The sequence below is a fragment of the Oryctolagus cuniculus genome, chromosome 18, assembly GCF_964237555.1.
Source record: "Oryctolagus cuniculus chromosome 18, mOryCun1.1, whole genome shotgun sequence".
Lineage (NCBI taxonomy): Eukaryota > Metazoa > Chordata > Mammalia > Lagomorpha > Leporidae > Oryctolagus > Oryctolagus cuniculus.
Window position 1 is genome coordinate 63844694 of NC_091449.1, and position 23346 is coordinate 63868039.

At 55.2% G+C, this 23346-nt stretch overlaps 1 protein-coding gene and 1 long non-coding RNA gene across 4 annotated transcripts in view; one reads left to right on the forward strand and one right to left on the reverse strand.

The window, feature by feature from the left end:
* Positions 1-2193: 2193 nt before the first annotated feature.
* Positions 2194-3499, reverse strand: LOC103348533 (uncharacterized). Of its 2 annotated transcripts, none has more exons than XR_011384125.1 (4): positions 3356-3499; positions 3151-3218; positions 2605-2718; positions 2194-2425 (listed from the first exon to the last, which is right to left on the reverse strand). It is a non-coding gene; the product is annotated as an uncharacterized lncRNA (long non-coding RNA). The 2 variants fall into 2 exon arrangements; XR_011384124.1 differs by having other exon boundaries at positions 3151-3233; positions 3356-3482.
* A 45-nt stretch (positions 3500-3544) lies between these two features.
* The window catches only part of PLCG2 (phospholipase C gamma 2), a 139886-nt gene continuing 120084 nt past the window's right edge, over positions 3545-23346 (forward strand). Inside the window, exons 1-2 of one of the 2 annotated variants that reach the window (XM_002711657.5) lie at positions 3545-3682; positions 9396-9635. In XM_002711657.5, the coding sequence (XP_002711703.2) occupies positions 9437-9635 (199 nt within the window). In that variant the 5' untranslated portion in view covers positions 3545-3682; positions 9396-9436. Of the gene's footprint in view, positions 3683-6160; positions 6183-9395; positions 9636-23346 lie in introns of those variants that run through there. The other variant, XM_070062798.1, reaches the window with a different exon arrangement.

The window sequence follows — 23346 nt, forward strand, 5'->3', positions numbered from 1 at the left end:
ACCTGCCAGTACCTCCACCTCCCCAAGACCTCAGCTACGCTCAGTTGACAGATTTGCCAATTCAGGTTATTCCAAAGGTGGCAATCAGGACATTCAGAGAGGGTCAATGGGCAGCTCAGGCCGCATAGCCCAGGAACAGGCAGCTCTAGGACTTGAACCCAGGTCTCCTGTTCTCCAAGGCAGTCCTGTTAGGTGGCAATGCTAACACTAGCCAGCCCTGGTCGGTGAGGTGGGGTGAGTCTCATTTAATCCTCACGGGCACTTGCCTTGGAGGAGGCTCAGCCCTCAGACCCATCTTAACCGAGGGGGAATGGGGCAGAGGCACAGAGACGTTCATGGACTCCTAACAAATGGAAGAGGGTCAAAGGGGAAAGCCGGTGCAGGCGTGGGGACAGGTGAGGGACGTGAGCGAGGTCCACGCGTGCTGGCTGGCGCACTTTGCTTCCACGGCATACTTTCTCCACACCCTCCTCCTCTTTCTTTCTACAGGAAAAGGAAAAGAAAGTTCCCTCCACCCTTTGAGGTCACTTCCTGACCTCTTTGTGACTCGACTCAGTGGTCACACACTCACTTTTGGCTGCCTGTCCCCTCCTGTTAATGCTGGGGACGGGCAACACCTGGCACCAGGCAGCCCCCAGGTTCCAGCCCTGCCTGCCCCACGCTGCTGCCCTGCGGTGGCTGAGCTGGGATGGACCGTTCCTGCCCGGAGTCTCCCCACCTCCCCGGTGTCCCCTGGCAAGAAGCTCGGCTGCACACCGCCAGCTCAACTTCTTTTATTTTGAGCAGCTGAGATGGAGATGAGAAAAGACACGAGAAGCCCCAAGTAGTCCCATCTGCAACCTTAGATTCCTCTAGTTGTTTACCTGAAAAGGCGGGGCAGGGGCGGAGGGTGTCAGTAAAAAATGAGGCAAAGAAGAAGCGGAATTTGAAACCTGAAAACAAGAAACAGCCAGCAAAGCGCCCCCACGAGGGGCACCATCTCATGCATGCACAATGCACACGCTAACCCCAGCGAGGCTTTGGGCTGCCACCAAGGACTACGACAGGGTGCTCCCCATGCACGCCTGCTCCACATGTCCTTTTGTGCCCTGCTTCCCACAGACCAGAGAAAATCCCTGCCAGATTAGCATCCTCTGGATGGGCTTTTAGGAGCCAGGGCTCCTGACTGTGGTCTCCAAAGTTCTGATTGCCCTCAGTTTTATTTGCCCATGAGAGATGTCCCATGCTCCCCTACATGTGTAGATTTTGTAGTAATAAATTATACATAAGCGGGCAATTCAAAACTTCATGGAAAATGAAATTAAAAGATGAATTTCTTTGGGCATGAAGCATTTTGAAATTCATTCATTCAAAGGATTTTTTTTTCTTTTTTCTTTTAAAGATTTTTTTTTAAATTTTTTTGACAGGTAGAGTTACAGAAAGAGAGAGAGAGAGAAAGGTCTTCCATCCGATGGTTCACCCCCCAAATGGCTGCAACGGCCAGAGCTACGCCAATCCGAAGCCAGGAGCCAGGTGCCTCCTCCTGGTCTCCCATGTGGGTGCAGGGGCCCAAGCACTTGGGCCATCCTCCACTGCCTTCCTGGACCACAGCAGAGAGCCGGACTGGAAGAGGGGCAACCGGGACAGAACCTGGTGCCTACATGGGATGTTGTTGCCGCAGGTTAACCTAGTGTACCACAGCCCCCCCCCCCCCTTTTTCTTTTTTAAAGATTGTATTTCTTTATTTGAGAGGTAAAGTTACAGGCAGAGAGAAGGAGAGAGAGAGACAGAGGTCTTCTATGTGCTGGTTCACTCTCCAAATGGCCACAATGGCCAAAGCTGCGCCGATCCAGGAGTTTCTTCTGGCCTCCCACACAGGTGCAGGGGCCCACGCACTTGGGCCATCTTCTCTGCTTTCCTGGGCTACAGCAGAGAAGAGAAGCAGCTGGGACACAAACTGGTGCCCATATGGGATGCTGGCACCACAGATGGAGGCTTAGCCCACTACACCACGGCGCCAGCCCCTATACAAGGGACCTTCTAAAAGTTCCTGGAAAACAGCTATTATGAAAGAACTATGCATGCATTAAAGAAGTTTGCACCAAGAGACTTATCTTTTAATTCTACTTTTCACAAATTTCTGAAGTGCTATCATATAGATGGCTATCCTAATATGCTACTGAAATTTTGTAACACGAACCCAACTACAAATAATAAAATTGAAATGATTTACTTTTATTTCTTAGATCTATTAATTTATTTGAACCACAGTGATAGAGGGAGACAGAGAAAATTATCTTCAGTCTGCAGGTCACTCTTCAAATTGCCACAACTGGAACTGCGCCAGGTCAAAGCTAGGGGTGGGGAACTCCACGCGGGTCTTGCACATCGGTGGCAGGGGCTCTTGGCCCTCTGCTGCTGCTCTCCCGGGGGCTTTAGCAGGGAGCTGGATCAGAAACAGAGAAGCTGGGACTTGAACTGCAGCTCCCAGAGGGGAGGCCGGTGTTGCAGGCGGCACCACAGCAGCTGCCCCCGAGGGGATTGATTAAAATGAATCCACACGGAGGCTCTGAAAAACAGCTACAAAAATCAAGGCAAAGAAATCCCACCCACACTTAGCCTTACTCCTGGCAAAGTCACTCCATGGCTTCATGCCGTCGATGGCAGAACGGGTCTTCCCAAGACGTCTTTAAAAAGCAGGAGATCAGCGGATGGGGGGCGACTGGGCCCTGCACACACCTGGGAAGGAAGCAATGAAGGACATGGGTCCGCAGGTCTTGGAGTCAGCGCTCTGGACCCAGCGCTTCCAGGGGGAGCAACGTAGCTGTGGCGTTGAAGCGCTCTTGGGGAGAGGCCGCCTCGGTCCCATGAAGATGGGTGCGCACAAAGGCAGGACGTCGGGCAGAGCGGTTGAGACCCCCAGACCCGCACTGGAGAGCCTGGGGCGATTCCAGCCTCCCCCTCAATGCCGAACGAGGAGGAGGCAGCAGTTGGGCCCTGGCACCCACGTGGGAGACCTGGTTTGAGTTTAAAAGATGCACTGGAAGAGCTTTAACAAAACCATTTCATGAACGAGAGAATGGGACAAAGTAGCATTTCAAAAAAAAAAAAAACAAAAAACAAAAACAAAACAAAAAAACCAAGAAACAAAAAACCAACCCTGAAACCTACGTTCTTCTCATTGGAAAAACTGGGGAGCCACCGTCCGGGTTCATTCCGTTTTGGCGATGTTTCTGCATCTGCGAACACGGAGGCTGAGGGCAGAGTGGCCCCCTAAGGTGGTGAGCTTCGTTCTGACCCCAACGCGACCTCAGCGACTTCCAGTTGGGGTCAATCACACACGCGCACAACACCTGCACCCAGTAGGCGCGCTCGCCTAGAGCCGCGATGTCCGGGAAGCTCTACTCTTCCCACCTGGCCGCTGGCTTCCCCTTCGGCAGCCTCAGCTTGGGTGCCGGGCCTGGGCCGCCCCCGTAGCGGTGCCGGGAGAGGCGGGCCGGGCCGGCGCGGGGGGTGGCCCGGGAGGAGTCACGTGGCCCCGGGCCCCGGCCAAAGCAGAAGTTGCGAGTGCTGGCGGAGGAGAGCGTGCGCCGAGGGAGTGCCCGGAGCCCGGACGCGGGAGGCTGCGCGGGACCCCGGAGCCCGGAGCCCGGACCCCGGACCCTCGGCTGGGCGGACGGCTGCGCCCCGGGTGCGCGGTCAGGTGAGTAGTTTAGCCAAGCGGGAGCGCAGCCGGGCGCACAGGGACCTGCGCTCGGCGGCGGCTGCGGCGGCGGTAGCGTCGGGCGAGATGCGCCCAGCGGGGACCTGCGCCCCTGCAGGGGTAGCGCGCGCCGACGGGGACCCCCTGCCCCCGGCCTGCTGTGCTTGGGGCCTGGCTGGCGACTGGCGAGGATCCGGGCCCCGCCGACGGCCACTTCCTCACCCGAGGCCGGCGCCACTTCTCCGGTCCGTGCTTCGAGTGGGAACCGGAGGAAGCGGCTCGACTTGGGGGCAGGGGTCGCATGGACGCCGGGTCCAAAGGTCCTGGCCGCGCGGTCCCGCGTGGGGTGGCGCCGCGGCCGGAGCGCGCCTGTCCGGAGCCCGCCGCCGCTGCGGCCGCACTTCCCCGTATTTCACAGGTGGCCGGGGGCGGAGGTACCACGGAGGGCCCAGCCAGCCCCCGGGAGCGTCTCTTTCCCCGCACTCCTCGGAGTGCTCCCGTGCCTCGGAGTCCCGAAGAGGTCCGTACCCCCATGGCGGAGGAATTAATTCGAAGGAAAGACGTGGATTCGAGTAGAGGCTGGGCTGGGGCCCGCGAAGCCCCCTGCTTTCGAGCTAGGCCAGGGCCTAGGGAGGGCGAGGGTCGACGCGGCGCCCAGAAGCAGGGGGCAAGCCTCCTGGGAATTTCGGTCCCAGCGGCTTGATCCCGGCGTCTCCCACTCGCCCCCTGGCTACTGCAGCCGCCAAAGCCCACTTTCTGGCTGTGAAAAGGGCACCCGAACCCCGGCCTGCTGGTCTAGGCGTCCCTGGGGCGGCTGCGGTAGGCGGTTTCCCCTGTTAGAGTTGGGCAGGCGGCTGCGGGCAGGGCAGCCAGGCTCGGGCGGCTGCTCCTCGAGGGCCTTCCGCTCCCCAGCCAGCGTGGACCCACGCATCGCCCTCAGGCGCTCCCTGGCCCGTTAGTGGAAGATGGCTGGGGATAAAACTTTGGACAACTCCCGCTTAATTGAGAACCCGGTAAAGCTCAGCCATTATGCCCCACCCCTCACCCCACATGAACGCAGTCCTCTGCCTCCCCACCCCGTGGGAGTGACCGCCGCGCCTGGACCCACGGAGGAGCGGCCTTTGGGACAGGACAGGAGCCAGTGCACTGCGCTCAGTCTCCATCTCACGGATCTTTCCAGGTCCGGTTGACTGTTTCCGGTGTCCCCCTGTGCCAGGCTGTAGCACTGTCCTCAGTGTGTCTCCCAGCATTTATTTAGGGGACCCCCTCACCTCCCAGAATTGATGAGGAGGTGTATGTATGTGATGTGTGTGTGTGTGTGTGTGTGTGTGTGTGTGTCTTACAAGCACTTCTGGGAACGTCTTTGTGCCTGCCTGGGCACTGTGTTTTTGTTGGATTAAAACATATGAAAGCTCATGTAGGTATTACAGCTTTTTTTTTTAAGACTTAGTCATTTGAAAGACAGAGTTGCAGAAGGGGAAGGGAGGTGGAGAGTGAGAGGCAGACAGGCGGAGACACACACACATACACGCACACACAGATCTTCCCTTCACTGGTTTACTCTCTAAATGGCTGCAACAGTCGGGGCTGAGCCGGGCTGAAGCCAGGAGCTTCATCTGGGTGTCTCCTGTGAGTGGCAGGAGCCCAGGCTCTTGGGCCATCTGCCTCTGCTTTCCCAGGGCATTAGTAGGGAGCTGGATTGGAAGTGGAGCAGCCGGGAGCCAGTGCTCATGTGGGATGCTGGCTGCGGCCCCACCCGCTCCTCCATCACCAGGCCCCTAGGTGTCGCATCTTAATGAGTACTCACAGGGTGGTCTAAGGACAACACAGATAACTGAACCAAGTTACACTGCTCCCTATAGTGCTGGACACGTCCTGGTTCCTTCGGAGAGGATGGGTCCCGGATGTGCCGGAGGTGTCAGATGCAAGGGCCGAGGGACAGGGCGGTTACCACTCACAGGTCCGGCTGTGCTGAGTTGGAACAGAATTCTTCCGTGGGATTTCGGATGCAATCCTGCCGTGCCCTCGTGTATGCAGAGAGCGTCAGGAGAAGAAAGCACCCCTGGTTCCTGGTTTTGGGGGCTCATGTAGCTCAGATGTTTATTTCGAAGAGAAGGATGTATGATGTCAAAGTGGCAGCGCCTCTGTGACATCTTAGCCGTGTTGATTTTTACACCTCAGTCGCTGGGAGTTACCTAGGGAGGGTGAGAAACAGGAAGAAAAGAGGGATTGCGAGGTTGTTTCTTTGTTTTCTTATTTATTTATTTATTTATTTATTTTTTAAAGCAGAAGCAAAATGGAAATTGCTCTGCCAGTGAGTGCCCTCCTGTGGGGTCAAGGCCTCGGAGACAAAGCTCGGAGCTGTGCAGGCTGGACACGGGAGCAGGCAGGATTTCGGTGGTGACTTCAGGCGTCTTTTGGCACAAGGGCCCCTTCCTGGGGGTGAGAGGCACCCTGAGAGCGCCGGTGTTGCTAGATCCCCAGAGCTGCTGAGCTGGAAGTATGAGTCCCAACCCCTCCCAGAAGCAGGGCTGGGCAGACCCCAGGAGCCTAGCGCCTTGTGTTGGTTTCCGTCTGATGGGGGGTGGTGAGCTGTGCTTCCTCCTCACGCCCTGCCGGACATCAGCCTTGAGACCTGCGAGTGGGAAACCCCAGAGGCACGTGGCGGGAGGCAGGCAGAGCCCCACGGTTGAGGCCAGGCTGGAATGCTGGTTATGCCAGGCTGTAGCCGTGTGACCTTGAATTAGTCCTTTAAGCCCTCTTGAGTGGGACAGGGGCCGTCAGAGGATTCTGGAATGCAGGAGCTCAAGGACTTGGGGCTTGGGACTGGGACCAGGGTTTCCAATTTGCTCCCGCTGGTCTGTGTGACTTTGGCCAAGTGCACCTCTCAGGACTTGAGTTTTCCCTTAGGTATTTCTCATGGAGAGAAGTGAGAGGAAGCAGGTAGGGCAGGTGCCAGGCACTTGGGGGCGGTGGGGCTGCTCGCTCCTTCCTCGGTCCTGGGTGATGTGCAGGAGGTGCTAGGAGTCTCTGCAGACAAGATGCACTTGAACTTCAGCAGACTTCTCCGCACGCCTGTTTGTTGTGTCTCCTGGCCTTGGCTGAAGCTGGCTCCTCCTGCTTCCTGTTTGTAGTGTGTTTATTTTGTTAAAGACTTTATTTCAGAGGTAGAGTTAAAGACAGAGAAAGAGACCGAGAGAAAGGTCTTTCATCTGCTGGTTCACTCCCCAAATGGCCGCAGTGATCCGAGCTCTGCCAACGCAAAGCCAGGAGCCTCTTCCGGGTCTCCCATGTGGGTGCAGGGGTCCAAGGACTTGGGCCATCTTCTGCTGCTTGCCCAGGCCACAGCAGAGATTTGGATCATAAGAGGAGCAGCTGGGACTAGAACCGGCGCCCATATGACATGGCCACGCCGCAGGAGGAGGATTAACCTACTGTGCTACAGAGCCAGTCCCTGCTTCATGTGTTTAAAAGATTGTATTCTGTTGCCCCTTTATTCCAGATGCTTTTTCTACATACTCGAAACTCCTCACCCCTCCCCAGAGTAAAGTCAGGGCCCCTTCTCTCGGCCCCCCTGCCCTCTGCCACTGTACTTATTTCTACTTTGGAATTGTCTGGTTTGTTTCCAAGAGGGCGGAGAGCAGGTGCAATTAATGATTTTAATCTCAAGCTGCCAGCACACCTGAGGAGGTGCCCTTGGTTCTGGGTATGTAGGGGAGGGAGGGGACAAAGGGCAAGGCTTGGGCCTGTCCTGTTCCACCTGATTTGCATCCTGGTCTGGCTGTGTCTGGTTCCTGCCCCAGGGCTGGCCCTTGATTAGCATGTTCGCCAGCTGGGTGATGAGTGTTAACTGAGGCCGTGCTCAGTGCTGTGGGCCAAACAAAGATGCTGCAGCTTTTAGTCCTTTCAGCTGTCTCTTAAGGGCCTCCCCCTGCCCCTTACAGTTTGACAGTTGGGGTAACTGAGGCTTAGATTTCCAGCAACTTGACAGGAGACTGAGCCAGGCTGGATGTCCAGCTAGCCCTGGCTGCGTGCCTGCTTTTCACTTCAGGGTCTCTGCATGGAGAGCTTTCTCTAGTGCCACTGCTTCACCTCAGGGCTACAAAGTAACAACTATGGGCGTCTGCAGGGACCCAGAGGAGGACCCGGACCCCGAGGGTTGGTGTCTGCAGAGTAACAGTAACTAAATCTAGAGAGACCTGACTTTGGATCTTTGCTTTAAGGGCCTGAGATAGGTTACCTTACTTAACCCTTATGAGAAGTGTAGGAGTTGGATAATGCTCCCTTCTCCTTTTACAGGCCTGGCACGGGTCTGCGTGACTTCCTGTGGCAGCTGCTTCTGAGCTAGCAAGCTGGGCCCTGGGAGTCCAGAACCTGAGGACCCTGAGTGCTCTCAGTCCTGTGGCCGGGGCAGGCGATGTGACCTGGGACATGAATAGCGGGGTGGCACAGAGCGAGGGCTCGGGGCCCAGCTGTGGGGTCAGAGCAGAGATGTGACATACATGATTTGACTCGAGTTCTGAGAGGGATTTTCTGGCTCCTGGTCTGAGAATTAGTGGTAGGGGGCCAGGACAGAAGCAGGCAGGGCAGTTGGCAGTGATTAGAATAATCCCCACCTGGGGCTCAATTGGTTAATCCTCCGCCTGCGGCGCAGGCATCCCATATGGGCGTCGGGTTTAAGTCCTGGTTGTTCCTCTTCCAGTCCAGCTCTCTGCTGTGGCCCGGGAAGGCAGTGGAGGATGGCCCAAGTGCTTGGACCCCTGCACCCACGTGGGAGACCAGGAGGAGGCATCTAGCTCCTGGCTTTGGATCGGCACAGCGCTGGCTGTAGCGGCCATTTGGGGGGGTGAACCAACGGAAGGAAGACCTTTCTCTCTTTCTCTCTCACTGTCCGTAACTACCTGTCATATAAAAAAATTACTAAAAAAAAAAATAATAGTCCCCATCTGAGATCCTAGGAGGATGCATTCCGGGCTTGCTTGTGGGTCCTGTGGGAGTCCAGACATGATGCCTCCCAGACTTTGGGCCCAAGCCCATCCCTGATAACTATCGACTTGCCACGAGAACCAGCAGAGGTGGATGATGCTTCCTGGATGCTGGACCCCAGGTGCTGCGCTGTGGCTTCATCGCTGTCAAGACATTCCTGTTTCAGACACGATGAAACTGGGGCAAGGAGACAGGTACAGCAGGCTGCGGGGCCCTTGCCTTCGGCCGGGACCTACGCCAGGGTTTGGACTTGAGGTTGCTGGGTCCTGACATTTTCTGTCCCTTTGATCCCATTTCCACGCAGAGGAGTCCGTCATTGTCATTTTTGTCTGTTGCTCATTTCTGCTAGGGAGTAAAGGGGTGGCCACAGGGGTCAGACGAGGACACTGGGCTCAGGGTTGGGAGGCAGGTTGGGCTGCTTTGCCTATTCAAATAATCTGCCTGATGAAGGGGGGCGCTCAGGGCAGGGGTCATCGTGCCAGGCTGGGGTGATTTGGTTATTCAAAGCCGGGGTAGCGGTTGAGTCACAACAGTCAGGGGCTGGCTTCTTCCACACCTGGGCTTCTGTTGAAACCTCCGTATTCTGCCCAGGCTTTCACAGTAGCCACTAGAACCTTCTCCTAAAACTCATCGTGGGGGGATTTTGGCTCCTGGGGTCCGCGTCCTGTTATCGAAGTTAACTAACCCAGTGAATTAAAATCAGCTCATGGCCTTGTTCTCTTCCCAGCCTCCTCAGTTCTCCCGAGTGCTCCCTTCGCCCTGAAGAAGATGGCAATGCCCACCATGGTGAACGTGGAGGCCCTCCCGGAATACGAGAAGAGCCAGATCAAGAGAGCCCTGGAGCTGGGCACGGTGATGACCGTGTTCAGCTTCCGCAAGTGTACCCCGGAGCGGAGGACTGTCCAGGTGATCATGGAGACGCGCCAGGTGGCCTGGAGCAAGACCGCCGACAAGATCGAGGGCTTCTGTGAGTACCCGCCGGCTGGGGCATGTGGCGGGTTTCCACCCCAGCGCCTTCTCCTCTCCCGCCTTCGATTGTTACCATTGTTGCAATTCTTGCTGGTTTGATACTGTGTTTTATTCTTTTAAAAATGGAAGTGTGGTTGGGTGGTGTGAAGCTCAGGCAGGTTTAGAGCAGGGGAGGGAAGTGCTGGGTCCCAGAACAGAAGTGCCATTCAGCGAACTTGGACTTGACTTGGAGGCGCTTGCTGGGGCTGCTCAGTGTGTTCCCTGCCTGGAAGCCATGTGGTGCCCAAGCCCACAGAAGCCATGTGCTCTCTTAAGGGCCACACCATAGCTTGGGGGCCGAATGCCCGCTGCTGACCACAGCAGCCGGAGCCACTGAATGTCGGAGCTGCGGGTCCTGCTGGAGCGGTCTTTCCTTCCCCACCTCCCAGAGACTGACTGCTTTCAAGATTCTGTTTTTAACCGGCAGAGTGGGGGCACTTAGGCAGTTTTCAGTTACAGAGGCTTGCTTTATGTTGCAATTTTTTTTTTTATTAACTAGTGTTTAATGGAAAAACCAGAATGCCCTCTTGCAAGCCAGGGAGTCGGGCAACTCCCCAGCAAGCCTCTGTTCCCTCACCCTTAACCCATACCCCGGAGGCAACCCCAGTGCCAGTGTCTCTTGTTATTCAGGGCTACGCTCTGCAAGTGTAATGTGTGTGTGTGTGTGTGTGTGTGTTTTTTTTTTTTTTTTTTTGCAAAAATGGGAACTTCTGTGCCTTGATTTCTGTTTTCACTTAGTGATCTCTTGGGGGTTTGGGGGGGGGGTGTTCCTTATCAGCACAGGTTGATCTGCCTCATTCCTCGCCGCCAGGAAGCAGCTGGCACATGGCACTGTGTAACACTTTAACCCAGGGTTGGACATTTCGTGCCGTTTCCAGCTCTGCTGTTAGCTGCAGCAGCTACTCTTGCATTTTTATAATAGTTTTATTGGGTTACAAATCACAGTTATATTTAATTTGCCAATTTAAATGTATAATATGGTGGTTTTATTCACAGTTATGCATGAATGCCACAATCTTGCATATCTTTGAAAGTTTTGTTATTTGGGAGAGAGAGAGAAAGAGAAACCAAGAATTCTTCTCCACTGGTTCATTGCCCAAATGCCCACAATGGTCAGAACCAGGATAAGGTCAAAACTAGGAGCTAGGAACTCTGAGTCTCCCACAGCTACCTGAGCCATCACCTGCTGCCTCCCAGGGTCTGCGTTAGGAAGCTGGAGCCAGGAGCGGAGCTGGGCATCAGACCCGGGCACAGCAATGTGGAACGTGGGTGTTTTAACTGCTGGGTCCAATGCCTGTCCTCACACTCAATTTTGGAACATTTTTAGCCCCCCAAGAGAAAACTGCACCCTTCAGCCATGCCCCATCCTCACATCCTCCCCCTCAGCCTTTAGCAGCTATAATCGACTTTTCCTCTGTAGCTTCCCCTGTTCTGGACTTTTTCTGTGAATGGAACTATGTAAGAGGTGGCCTTTGGCGACTGCCCCTTGCACTCAGCAGCATGTTTTCAAGGCTTACCCACTTGGGAGGATGCATCAGAAGTCCACTCTTCCTTACAGCTGAGTAGGATTCTGTCTGACCATTCCTGTTTGCTTCTCCGGTGGTCTCTCTGGGTTACGTCCCCCTTTTGCTGCCACGAGTGGTGCTGCTGGAAGCGTTCGTGAACATTTTTCCAGTGTGGAGGTTTTTATTTCTCCTGACTGTGTCCCTCGGAGTGAAGTTGATGGGTCGCAGGCCCCCGCCGTTGATGCCTGGCGGGATAGCCAGGTTGCTCCCAGGTGGGCGCACCACTTAATCTCTCACTAGCAGTGTGGGAGGGGGATCTTTGCACACAAACGGCTTTGCCCAAAAGCCTGGATCTTGGAAGATTTGTTTCTGAGTTCAGGGTTACAGCGTATTTTAACTTCACAGGGCGTTTTGGTGACATCCCACAAGAGAGCCATGAGGTCTCACAGACAGCACCTGCTCCTCATAGCCTCACCCTCACCTCCGTGGGCTTCCACACGAGTCACTTCTGGGTGGGCACCAGGAGCTTGGCACGATTCTTGATCGGATTGATCTTATCAGGCGGGAAACTACGGAACAGTTCCCAAAGGAAGCCCTGCCCCCCGTCTGTCTGTGGAGGTGGCCAGCTCCGCCCACACCCCCAGTTGTATTTGTTGAGTCTGCACTCCGCCTCTCGGGTGCCCAGACTGATGCAGCCAGGCTGGGGGCTTGCAGGTGGGGCCGGGCACCAACGGTCGACACAGGTGGGAAACACAGGGTGGCTGGTGGGTTCCTTTCTCGCCCTGACCAGCAGGACCTGCAGGGTGCTGCTGTCAGGAGCGCTTAGAGGGGGTAGATTTTAAAACTGCAGGTCCCTCCTCCTGAACCCCATGCTGCATGCTGGGCGTGAGAAGGGATCTTGACTTGAAATCCGTGCCCTCTCAGTACCCCCTACCCCAGCTGAATGAAACCAGGTTCCTCTTACTCGGTCTGTGGACACACCTCACTTCTTGTTCCCGTCTGCTGGAGTGACTGGGGGTGAGCGGGTGCTGCTTTGGCTGCGACTCTCCATTAAAGTAAAGCCCCAAGGTGACCCCGGTGACTGGCTGGTCTCATGTGCCCCACTCTGGAGAGACCACCCCCCTCGTCTCCCTCCCCCTCAGTTCCCTTCCCCTGCCCCTTTGCCCCTTCCTGCCTGGCCCTCATGTTCGAATGCTCGTGCTGCCAGGTACTGTGCCAGGTCCTGGAGCCACAGCTGGAGTTAAGTGACATTCAATCCTCAGGGAGCCTGCATCCGTTTACCAGGTGTCAGCGCTGTGGGGCTTGACTTCCAGAGCTACTGGCGAGCTTTGCTGTAGGATCTAGGGCAAGTTGTGCCATCTCCTGAGCTTCGAGGCTCTAATCTGTGGAATGGGCATGCACTGGCGTTCGCTCCTGGGGTTAAGGCTGGGAATGAGCCGAGGACTAGTCATACCCAGGCTCCAGTCCACTCCACTGACGGGAGCACAAGTTTTCCTGTTGATGCTCACACCCGGAGTCCAGCTATGCAGGGACTCAAGGTCTTGCTTTGCTGTTTGAGCTTGGTCTGGAGGGAAGGAGGGACCTGTTGCCTGGTTTTCGGAAGAGGGATGGGGTTGTCTGAATGTGCTGTGGACCTCCTGCTGGAGACGCTGGTGTTGGTAAAGTGACCAGAAAGTCATTGTAGGGGTGGAGATCCTCAAGCAACAGTGCTCCTGAAGGCCATTTAGTGACACTGAGCAGATATGTTACCTGGTCTGGAAGTTTCCAGAACCTGTCTTTACACCTGAGGTGCTTTGGTGGTCACAGCTGGAAAACTGGGCTCAGCTGGGATTTATGACCGAGTGCTGACCAGGGGTGTTCTTGGCAGAAGCTGCAAGGCTTCTTGGCACCACCCTCAGGAGGCCCAGCAAGTCGCCCCCAGTGGCCCAGGTCACCAGGACTGGCTCAGTTTGGGGAGACGGCAGCTGCTTCCTGGAGAGGGAGAGGCGTGCACATCGCAGGTGGGCGCTGGCGGCTGTCTTGGGCCTAGAACCTGTGAGCTCTGGACCCAGGCTTGTGGACCGAATCTTTGCTTTGCCGCCCCCTGGAGGTGTGTCTGGCGATTTCTCTGTTCTGTGCCTTGTTTACCTGTCCAGTGAGATGGCAGAGCTTGAAATGGAATTGATGGATTTTCTGCTGTATACTTTTTTACAGGCAAGAAAGAGTAACAATGTGGAAGGTACAGTTATGAGCAAAGCCAGGCGCTGGGTTAGGAGGTCCAAGGCGCGGCCCCCACGCAGACATCCGCGGCCCCCACGTAGACGTCTGTCGGCCCTGAGGGGGTCCCCTCCCCGCTGACCCGTGGTCTCCCTTCTGCTTTCCAAGCTGTGGGTGAGGCAGTACTGGATGCTTCCACCTCGGACCTTCGGCTCAGGGTTAAGCCGTGCGTTTCTGAACGTGGGGAGGGAGCTGTGGGATGGCCGGGACATGCTGCCTCCCTGGTGTTTCTTCCCTCCCGAGGGGCCTCAGCTGAGCACCCTCCAGGTAGGAAGGGGCAGCCGTAGGCCTTTCTGCATGCAGGCCTGGAGGTGTCGCTTGTTTGTGGGTCTGGATGGCGGCGGCGCTGCCATGAGCTGCCTTTGAGGGCCTGGACCGTGTCCATCTCTGCTGAATGGGCTTTTATCCTGAGGTCTTGGCTTTTGCTGGGGCGTGTTTCCTCTGCCTGCTGGCTGCCCACCCAGGAGGATTTCCCCGACACAGGAGCTGTCTGTGTGCTTGGTCTCGGGTTTGCGGCTTGCCTGCCAATACTAACGTTAGCAGCACTAACAGTGTTGATGGGTGAGTGAGCGCTCAGTGTGTGAAGGCACATCCCGTGGTGCGTCAGGGCGCTCCCACGTCAGGCGTTAGCCCTGCTCGGGGCGAGACGAGGTGACGTGTCCCAGGTCAGAGCTGGAACGTGTTCTATCCACTGCTGCAGTCTCAAACCTCTTCCCGCTCTGTATGGCCTTCTGCTTCCACGTGAGCTGAAAAATATCCCAGTGCTGTGTCTGTAGACGAGCGCCCAGAGTGTCTGCTTCCTTCACAGTTTCTTCGAGCAGTGGGCAAACGCATGAATTCCACACTCTGCCGGCTGCCGGAGACACCAAGAGGGAGGAGATTGGGTCTTGAGCCTAGCGATGTCCTGATTAGAGCAGAGACAGAGGCTTGTCCAGGAGAAGACTTTGAACGGAGTATGGGAAAGCACCAGCAGGGCCAGGGGCAGTGAACTTCACTCTTTGTGAAACCCATCGTTGGGTCTCTTTCCATTAAAGAAATGAGTAGGGGAGGCCTTTGGTCAAGCTTAGGGCCTGGGTTTCCTACAGCTTCTGCTGTCAACTCGAGCTTCCTGCTCATGCATGCCCTGGGAGGCGGCAGGTGACAAGTCAGGTAACTGAGTCCCTGCCCTCCTGGGGGGACACCTGGATTGTGGTCCCTCGGCGTGGGGCGCTGTGGATGTTTAGAGAAGGAACCAGCGGATGGGAGTTCTCGTGTTCCCTCTTTCTCTGTCAAATAAAGTGAGTATCTTGGACAGTTTGTGTTTTCTCGCTAGCGCCGCCCTGCTGTCTAAGAGTGGTCTCTATGCACCTTCAATCCAGCTTTGTGTCAACCCCTCCAAGGCCCGAAGCAGCGTCTGTTAGTGTGTTTATGGTTCCTTTGAGGGCGTGCAGTGGTGGTTCACAGAAGCAGACTCCAGAGCCTGACAGCCTGAGCTCAAACCTCGGCCCCGCCCCTGGTGGGAAGCCACCCCAAGACCTCTCCTGTCACCTCTTTGTGCCTCCCAGTTCCTAAGCTGTAAATGAGAATGACCAAGGCACGTGCTTCCTTGGGCTCCCGTGGGGACTAGGTGAAGACGTGTGGGTGAAAGGTTTCCAGCACACCTGGCACGGGGGATGGCTTTAACACCTGCGGTGTCTCTGCACCCTCGTCACCATCCGAGGAGCTGGCTCTGCAGTGGAATGAGATACATGGAGGCGCTTCCCTTGTGTGGTCATGACTCCTCCTTGCTCCTGGTCACTGACCTGCTCCCCCCGGGGTCCGTGTCCTCCACACCACGGCCCACTGGGGTGAAAATCAGCCTTGGCATTTTAAGGCTCTTTTTACAAATGTTTGTCTTCATCTGCTTGAAAAGCAGAGTGACAGGGAGAGCTAGAATGAGAGTGAGCAAAGGGGAGAGAGTGAGAGAGTGAGATCTTCCGGTCCACTGATCGGCTACCCAAATGCCCGTGAGTGTAGGGGCTCAGCCAGGCTGAAGCCAGGAGCTCCACTCGGGTGCCTCCCGTGTGGGTAGCAGGGACCCAGATACTTGAACCATCACCTCTGCTTCCCGGGGTGCGTTAGCAGGAAGCTGGATTGGAAGTGGAGGAGCTGGGACTCTAATTGGCGTGCTCTGATATGGGGTGTCGCATTTTAGGTGACAACTCACCTGCTATGCCACAATGCCTGCCCCAACGTTTGTAATCCGGATGGGGAGACAGCTCTGCGTTGTGCTGGCTGGTTGAGAAATTGTCTGGTTATTTGAGGGTTGTCTTTTAGCCTGGATGGTGGTTGCTGATGATCTTAGGATTTGTTGCTTTGTTGATTTAGCAAATACAGAGGGCCTGGTGCTTTGCTTGTCACGGGGAAGAAATCAGTGAATAGGACAGCCGAGACCCCTAGAGGGGCTGACAGCCTTGTAGGAAAGACGGCAAATGCCAGGCCAACACGTTCAGTCATTTTGGATTGTGACAGATAATGGGAAGGACAGAGTGTTCTGGGATGAAGAGGAAGCAGCCAGCAGCCCTGGGTTAGCTAGGGTGGGCCTCAGCATGGCCTCCATGGCTCAGCTGAGCTGAGTCTTGAAGGTGAGGAGGGGGGAGCTCTGGGCGAGAGCATCCTGCTAGCGGGCACAGCCTGTGAGCCGGGGCTGGGTAGCTGCAGTGAGAAGTTCAAGGGTACTTCAAAAATTTATGGAAAATGAAATTCAGTATCTTAGTTGAATCTCATGCAAATTTGTTGAAATTCATGTATCTTTCCATAATAAGGACTTTCTGTGTATTATGAAATAATTTTTGCACTAAAATCTCTCAAATTCGTTTTTCCATGAACTTTTTGAAGTAACCACAAATATCCATTTTACAGATTTATTTTATTTATTTGAAAGGCAGAGTTACAGGCGTGGGGGGGAGAAGGAGATTCTGGTTCACTTCCAATTGGCTGCAACAGCCAGGGCTGGGCCAGGCTAAAGCCCGGAGCCTTTAAGGCCTTCTGGGTCTCCTTGTTGGGTGGCAGGGACCCAAGCACTTGGGCCTTCTTCTCATTTCCCAGGTGCATTAACAGGGAGCTGGACCAGAAGTGGAGAAGCAGGGGCTGAAACAGGCACACATAGGGGAAGCTGGCTTCGAGGGCATCCGCTTAACCCACGGCGCCACAACTCCAGCCCCACCCCTGCACATGGAGCTGAGTGATGTGTCTTGTTCTGTCTTGGAAGAGGCTTGAGTGCTGTGCATTTTGGGGATGAAGCCAAAACTCCTGGTGCTGACACCCTGCTTACAGGCAGGGCCTGCCCTTGGGCCTGGGTCTTGTAGGGGGACTTGTCTGCTCTGCTCCCCTGGGAGGGGTCCCCAGCACCTGGCCCACTGTTGGGGCTCCTCCGCAGCTGCTCAGCTGGCCCAGGAAGGGACCCCAGTGCCTCTTGCACCTTGGTCCCTCCCATTTTTCCCTAAAGGTGGCAGAGGCTGGGGCTAAGAGAGGGCGTCTCTGAGTCGGCTTCCTCTTCAGTGAGCCTCCATCGTCCCAGTGTTGGCCGTGGTGCTTCCTGACGGCGTCATCTTGGCCTCTTGGAACGCACGCTTTCCTCTCTGGAAGGTGGAGTGATGGGAGAGCTTACCTGCGCAGGTCCCTGTGTGGCTCACCTTGGCAATGTGGAATGTGCATGGTCAGTGTTCAGGGCTGGTGGTGAGACCCATGCAGGGCCCTGGGGCATCTGCCAGTCTCTGCACCGAGCAAGAAGCTGAAAGTCGGCGTGTTCATGTGATGCAAGTGGGTGTGAGGAGGGCTTCTTGTGCTGAGAAAGAAAAAAATTGGACCTCACTAAATTGTAGAATGGAAATGAGCAAAATGGTGTGAGCAGGCAGAGGAGACCCTGTAGAGCTTGGGGTGGGGAGGTCGTCTCACCCGCTGGTCTCAGAACCCACTTTGCCCTGGCAGATGTCCCCTCCCGGCCCGCCCAGCCACTCCTGGCCGTCCCTGGCCTGCTGCAGCCTCTGCCCTGGGAGCGACCCTCGGGCTGGCGTGGGCGTGGCTGCGGGGGGGCCACATCCCTGGGAAACAGCAGGGCCTGTTTACAGGAGCTTCTGCCCCAGAAGCTCTGACCCTGCGTGATTCTTTCTAACTAAGACAACCCTTCTTTCCGCCTGTGGAAACGCAGGTCCTCGTTAGCAGACACCCGCGAGGGACAACTGGAGGAGTCAGCCCTGGACTCCTGCCTAGAGAGATGGTGTGGGCAGTCGGGGTCTTTGTCCTGACCACATGTTCTTTCACAAGGTGTAGGCAGTCCTTTTGTAAACTGCCTTTTACATTTTGTGCTGTAAGTGACAGTTTTACCATTATGAAGTATTTTTTTTAATTTATTTACTTGAAAGGCAGAGTTAGAGAATGAGACACACACACACACACACAGATTCATTGATTGATTGATTGAGATATTTCATCCACTGATTGACTCCCCAAATAGCTACAGCTGCTGGGCTGTGTAGGCCGGAGCCAGGAGCCTCTCCCAGGTCTCTCATGTGGGTATGGGGTACAAAGAACTTGGGCCATCTTCTGCTTTCCCAGCATGTCAGTAGGGAAGTGGAGCAGCTGGGAATCGAACCAGCACCCATACAGGTTGCCAGCACTGCAGGCTGTGGTTTTAACCTGCTGTGCCACAGTGCTGGCCCGTGTTGTGAGCTATTGTAAGCTTTGAGTTTTATGTAGAAAATAGCAGAACAAGAGGAAGGCTGTAGAGTCTGATTGCCTAAGTTCAAATCTTGGCTTGGCCACTTAAAGATTTTTCAGTCATAGATTATTTAGCTGCTCACTGTCCCCATCTATAAAATGGGATAATAGTGATGCTTCCTTCCCTGGACTCACATACGGGGGTTAATTACGTATCACAGTTTGGAAAGCTGGCTGACAAACGTCACAGAGCGTTCCATCAGAGGTGACTGTTGCCCTTATTGAATATGAGTGTCATTAATATTTCTGTGCACTTTGGTAGGCAGAGTAAAGGCAGTCCTTGGAACTTGTGCGTACTTTACCCTCTGTGGCAAACAGCTCTTTGCAGATGTGATTATGTTAAGGAGTGGAAGATGGGGAGATGCCCCTGCGTTTCCAGGTGGCTCTGATGCAGTCACAGCCTCCTTGTAGGAGGAAGGTGGGAGGGGTGGGGCAGGGTGGGGAGGGAGCTGGCCTTGTGGCACCATGGGTTCAGCCACCACTTGGAATACCAGCATCTCATATGAGCACCAGTTCGAGTCCCGGCTGCTCTACCATCCCACTGCTAACGTGCATGGGAAAGCAGCAAGAGATGGCACAAGTGCTTGGGCCTTGATACCAATGTGGGAGACCCAGATGGAGTTCCAGGCTCCTGACTTCAGCCTGGCCCACTGCTGGCCATTGTGACCCTTTGGGGAACCAGTGGGTGTAAGGTCTCTCTCTCTCCTCCCTGTGTCTCTACAATTCTATCAAATAAATGACTCAACCTTTTTTGTAAAGAGGGAGACAGGAGTACAGGTCAGAGAAATCGGAAGATGGTACCTTGCTGGCTTTGAGGATGGAGGGAGTTGGGGGACGGTACTGAGCATGTGACTTAGAGCCTGCTTGTGGGTGGGCATAGTGGACAGTGGGTTAAGCCACTTGGGATGCCAGGGTCGCATCGTGGAGTGCCTGGGATTGAGTCCCAACTCTGCTTCCAATTCCACTTCCTGCAGTGCACCTGGGAGGCAGCAGAGGATGGTCCAGATTCTTGGGTTCCTACCATCCCTGTGGGACACCAGGATGGAATTCCTGGCTTCTGGCTTTGACCTGGCCCAGCCTTGGCTGTTGCAGGAATTTGGGGAGTGAACCAGCGGATGGATGATCTTTCTCTTTATTTCTCTCTCTTCCTCTCTTTTTTGCCCACATCCCATATTGGAACACCTGGGTTCCACTTTTTTTTTTTTTTTTTAGATTTATTTGAAATGGCAGAGTGAGAGTGAGTGAGTGAGTAAGAGAGAGAGAGAGAGAGAGAGAGATCGAGATCTTTGATCTTTTGGTTCATTTCCCAAGTCACTATTTCCTGCATCACTTGGGGCTTAGTCAGGACAAAGCCAGGAGCCAGGAACTCCACCCAGCTCTCCTAGGTAGTTTGCAGGCTGTAGGTACTTGGGCCATCTTCTGGTGCCTTCCTAGATGCATGAGCAGGGTACTAGATGGGAAGTAGAGCAGCCAGGACTCAAACAGGTGCTCTGATAAGGGATGTGGGCATTGTAAGCAGCAGCTTAACCTGTCAGACCACAGCGCTGGCTCTCTAGCTCCCTTCTGATTCGAACTTCCTGCTCACATGCACCGTGAGAGGCAGCAGATGAGGGCTCAAGTAACTGGGTCCCTGCCACCCAACTGGAGACCGGGAGTGAGTGCCTGGCTCTTGGCTTCAGTTTGGCCTCGCCCTGGCTATTGGAGGCATCTGGGGAATGAGCTAGCACATGGAAGATCTCTGACTTTCTGCCACTTTGCTTCTCTGTCTGTCTGCCCCCCTACCCACTCACTCTCTCCTCTCCAAGGGAGGAAGGGACGTGAGCCAAGGGATGCAGGTGGCTTCTAGAAGCTGGAGGAGGCACTGATTGCCCCCCGAGCCCCCTGAAGGCGTGGACCCGCCCATCCCCAGAGGGTCTTAGTTCTTTGAGACCCGCATTGCGTTTCCGATGTCCAGAGCTGTGTGCTGATCGACCTGAGCTGTCTGAGGCTACGTGAGTTGGTGACTTGTCACAGCTGCTGTGGGACACTCACGCTCCGAAGCAACTCAGAAGTCCTAACCTTGGCTTTGGATCTTTTCTGTTTTAAGAAATAAAATAGAAACATAACCAAGTCCTCATGTGTGTCCTGCTGCCTCTGGAGAATCCATTAACACAACTCGGTAACCATCCCTTGGGCTGGCATTGTGGTGCAGTGGGTTAAGTCGCTGCCTGGGACTCCAGCATCCGTATCGGCGCTGGCTCAAGTCCCGGCTGCTCCACTTCGAGTGCAGCTCTCTGCTAGTGCGCCTGGGACAGCAGTGGAAGGTGGCCTCAACACTGGGGTCCCTGCTACCATGGGGGAGACCCAGGTGGAGTTCTGAGCTCTTGATTTCAGCCTGGCCTAGCCCTGGCTGTTGCAGCCATCTGGGGAGTGAACCAGCAGATGGAAGCTCGCTCTCTCTGTAACTCGGCCTTGGACGTCAGTCAAATCTGTTAGAAGAAAGCAATCATTCCTGTGGATTTCTTCCATCACAATGACTCCGATGTGCGATGACCATATCCTGTGCTTGCAGGTCCTTCTGTGCGATGTGGCATGGCAGGCACACCCCAAACAGCAGTTTGTGCCAGGCCTCCGCAGCGAGGAGCAGCCACGTTGAGGTTGGCAGTTTGATTTCAGCTGCGTGTGCAATTTCACTCACAAGTGCACCGAGGGAGGGTGAGCTGGCCTTGCCGTGCTGGCTGTTGGACTTGGGTGCAGCTGTGAAAACCCTCTTTGCACCACAGCCCGGCTATGTCTTCCCCTCTGTGTTAAAGGACTGTAGTTTTTCTGCCTCATTTTTTTTCCAGCGGTCTCCTATTTTTGGACATGGTGTAGTTCCATGTTTTTCCATGCCAGACCTTGATGCTGGGAACATTTGTATGGCTAAATGTTAGGCTTCATTGCGGTCATTTCCATAGGACACATCCCTAGGAGAATTTCCAGGAGGAAAGAAAAGCTGGGCTGTGGGCTTGGGGCACAGGGTACTGGATTGTTCAAGGCCGGCTGCTCCGACTAGCACGCTGGCCCTCCACCTTTGCCCATAACTGGCTGTCCGGTTTTACAGGTTTGAGATGGGGCTGGGGTACAGTCTCAGCTTCCTTCTCCTCCAGCTGGGTGTTTATTTTGGCCCAGGCTACGAAACCTCAGGGTGACCAAGCCCTTTTTGGCTCGGGGTTTGTGGGTCCGTCTCTGGCATCCACGTGACTGGGAGGCCTTGCTGTGGGCTCAGGCCGCACATTGAACCCACGCATGGCCTCATGGAGTTGGTGGTGTTTGCCCGCTCTGCTGCTCGGGGGAGTCTAGCGGTGACCCAGGGCTGTCACCGGGCCTTTAGCTCCTGCGACACTGACTGTCCCACTCTGCCTGTTGCTAGAGGCCCTCTTCTGGGGTATGAATGGGCACCATCTTCCTGTGGGGAGCAATCCGGACTAGACTAAGTTACTCGAATTAAGACTTATTCTATGCATCTGCTCTCCCACAATGTGGCGTTGGGAGAGAAGTAAACAGCTTCCGCACAGCTGCCTCCAGTTCAACTGATAAACTGTAGGACTTGCTCCTGATTGGAGAGCAGCGTACTCGGCGTGTGGGCAGCCGAGTTGGGATTGGCGGAGGAGGACTATAAAGGAGGAGAGAGCCGGCATGCATCGGGAACATCTATGGGGAACATCTAGCTGGAGGAACACCTGTGCAGCCCCCGAGACGAGCCGGCCGGCGGTGTGCCGCTCCCCTGCGGAAGTGGGGAATGTGGCCAGGGGGAACTGCCCTTCCACGGAGGTGGAAGGGATAGTAGCCAACCCGGGAAGAACCAGCAGCAGACCCGGGGAGGGCCGAGCAGACGGAAAGAGCAGCGCAGGGTTCAGTGTCGTTCCCCCACGAAGAGGGGGAGCGACATAATGGTGCCGTGACTCGGATAGGAAACCTAGCTTGGATAGGAAACTTAGGACGGATATGAAACTTAGGAGGGAAGAAACGGGAAGAACTGGGAAAATACCGGAGAGAGAGACTAGCAAACAGCCTAGGGAAAAGCCGGACGAAAAGGGTGCCGGAAGAAGCTATTGAAAGCCTAGGCATAGACTCGGATACGGACTACGGGGGGAAGCTGGGAGGAATCTCTAAGGTCGAAAGCGAAAGTGAAAGCTAGAACAAACAGACTCGGACGCGGACTGTGGGGAGAGGCCAGGAGAAATGAGGGAGGAATATCGTTGGAGGAAAGCTTGGGGAAACATACCGGGTAGAGAAAAATGTTAGGGAAATTGAAGCCGCGGGGGGCAGGCCAAGGCGGAAACGAAAGCCACTTTGGGGTTCTCAAGTTAGCCCGGGAATAGGGGGCGAAAAGTTGAAACCAGAAGCTGAAACGTGAGCCTGGTTGGGATCCGTCTGATTAGCCCGGGGAGCAAAGGACGGGAAGCCAAACCGTGGGGCGGAGACGTACGCTGGGTTGAATTCGCCAGGCTAGCCCGGGGAACTTGGATTGAATGCTAGTGGTGGAGACGCAAGCTACGCTGTGTTACTCGCGGAAGCCGCCGCGTGCAGAGAGAGCACGGGGCGTGAATAGATAGGGAACGCTGGCGTAGGCCGTGGTTCAGACGCGAAAGGGTTAAGCGTGGAGACCGCGGAGCGCGCGAAGCCGAGCCGTGCAGATGAAAGAGGCGCGGGCTGAAGCAGCTCAGCTGGGAAGCCGCCGAGAAGTAGCCTCGGGGCGGGCAGCGGGAAGCTGCGGGGATAAGAGAAACAGAAGTTTGGAAGTGGAGTGAGAGAAATGGGAATGTTGGCAGACAGAAGTAAAATGGGAGAAATAGGAATGCCCGGAGATAGAGAAATAGAGAAATAGAAAGGCCTCCCCTCAACATGGCAACGAGAAAGTTTGGATTCGGTCTGCCTGATTAAGTGAGGCGATGAGCACCTGGGCGGCTAGCAGCTTATGCGCCGCAGGTCACCGAAGACAGGCACGAATTAACATCAGTAAAGCTTCCCCACAATGCAACAATTAGGAGGCTTGGATTCGGTCTGCCTGATTTAAGGCGGTAAGCGCCAGCAAGCAGCTTGACCAGAGTATGAGCTGCAGGTCACCGAAGATAGGCACAAACCAACACTAATAAGTCTCCCCCACAATACGGCAATGAGAAGGCTTGGATTCGGTTTGCCTGATAGGTT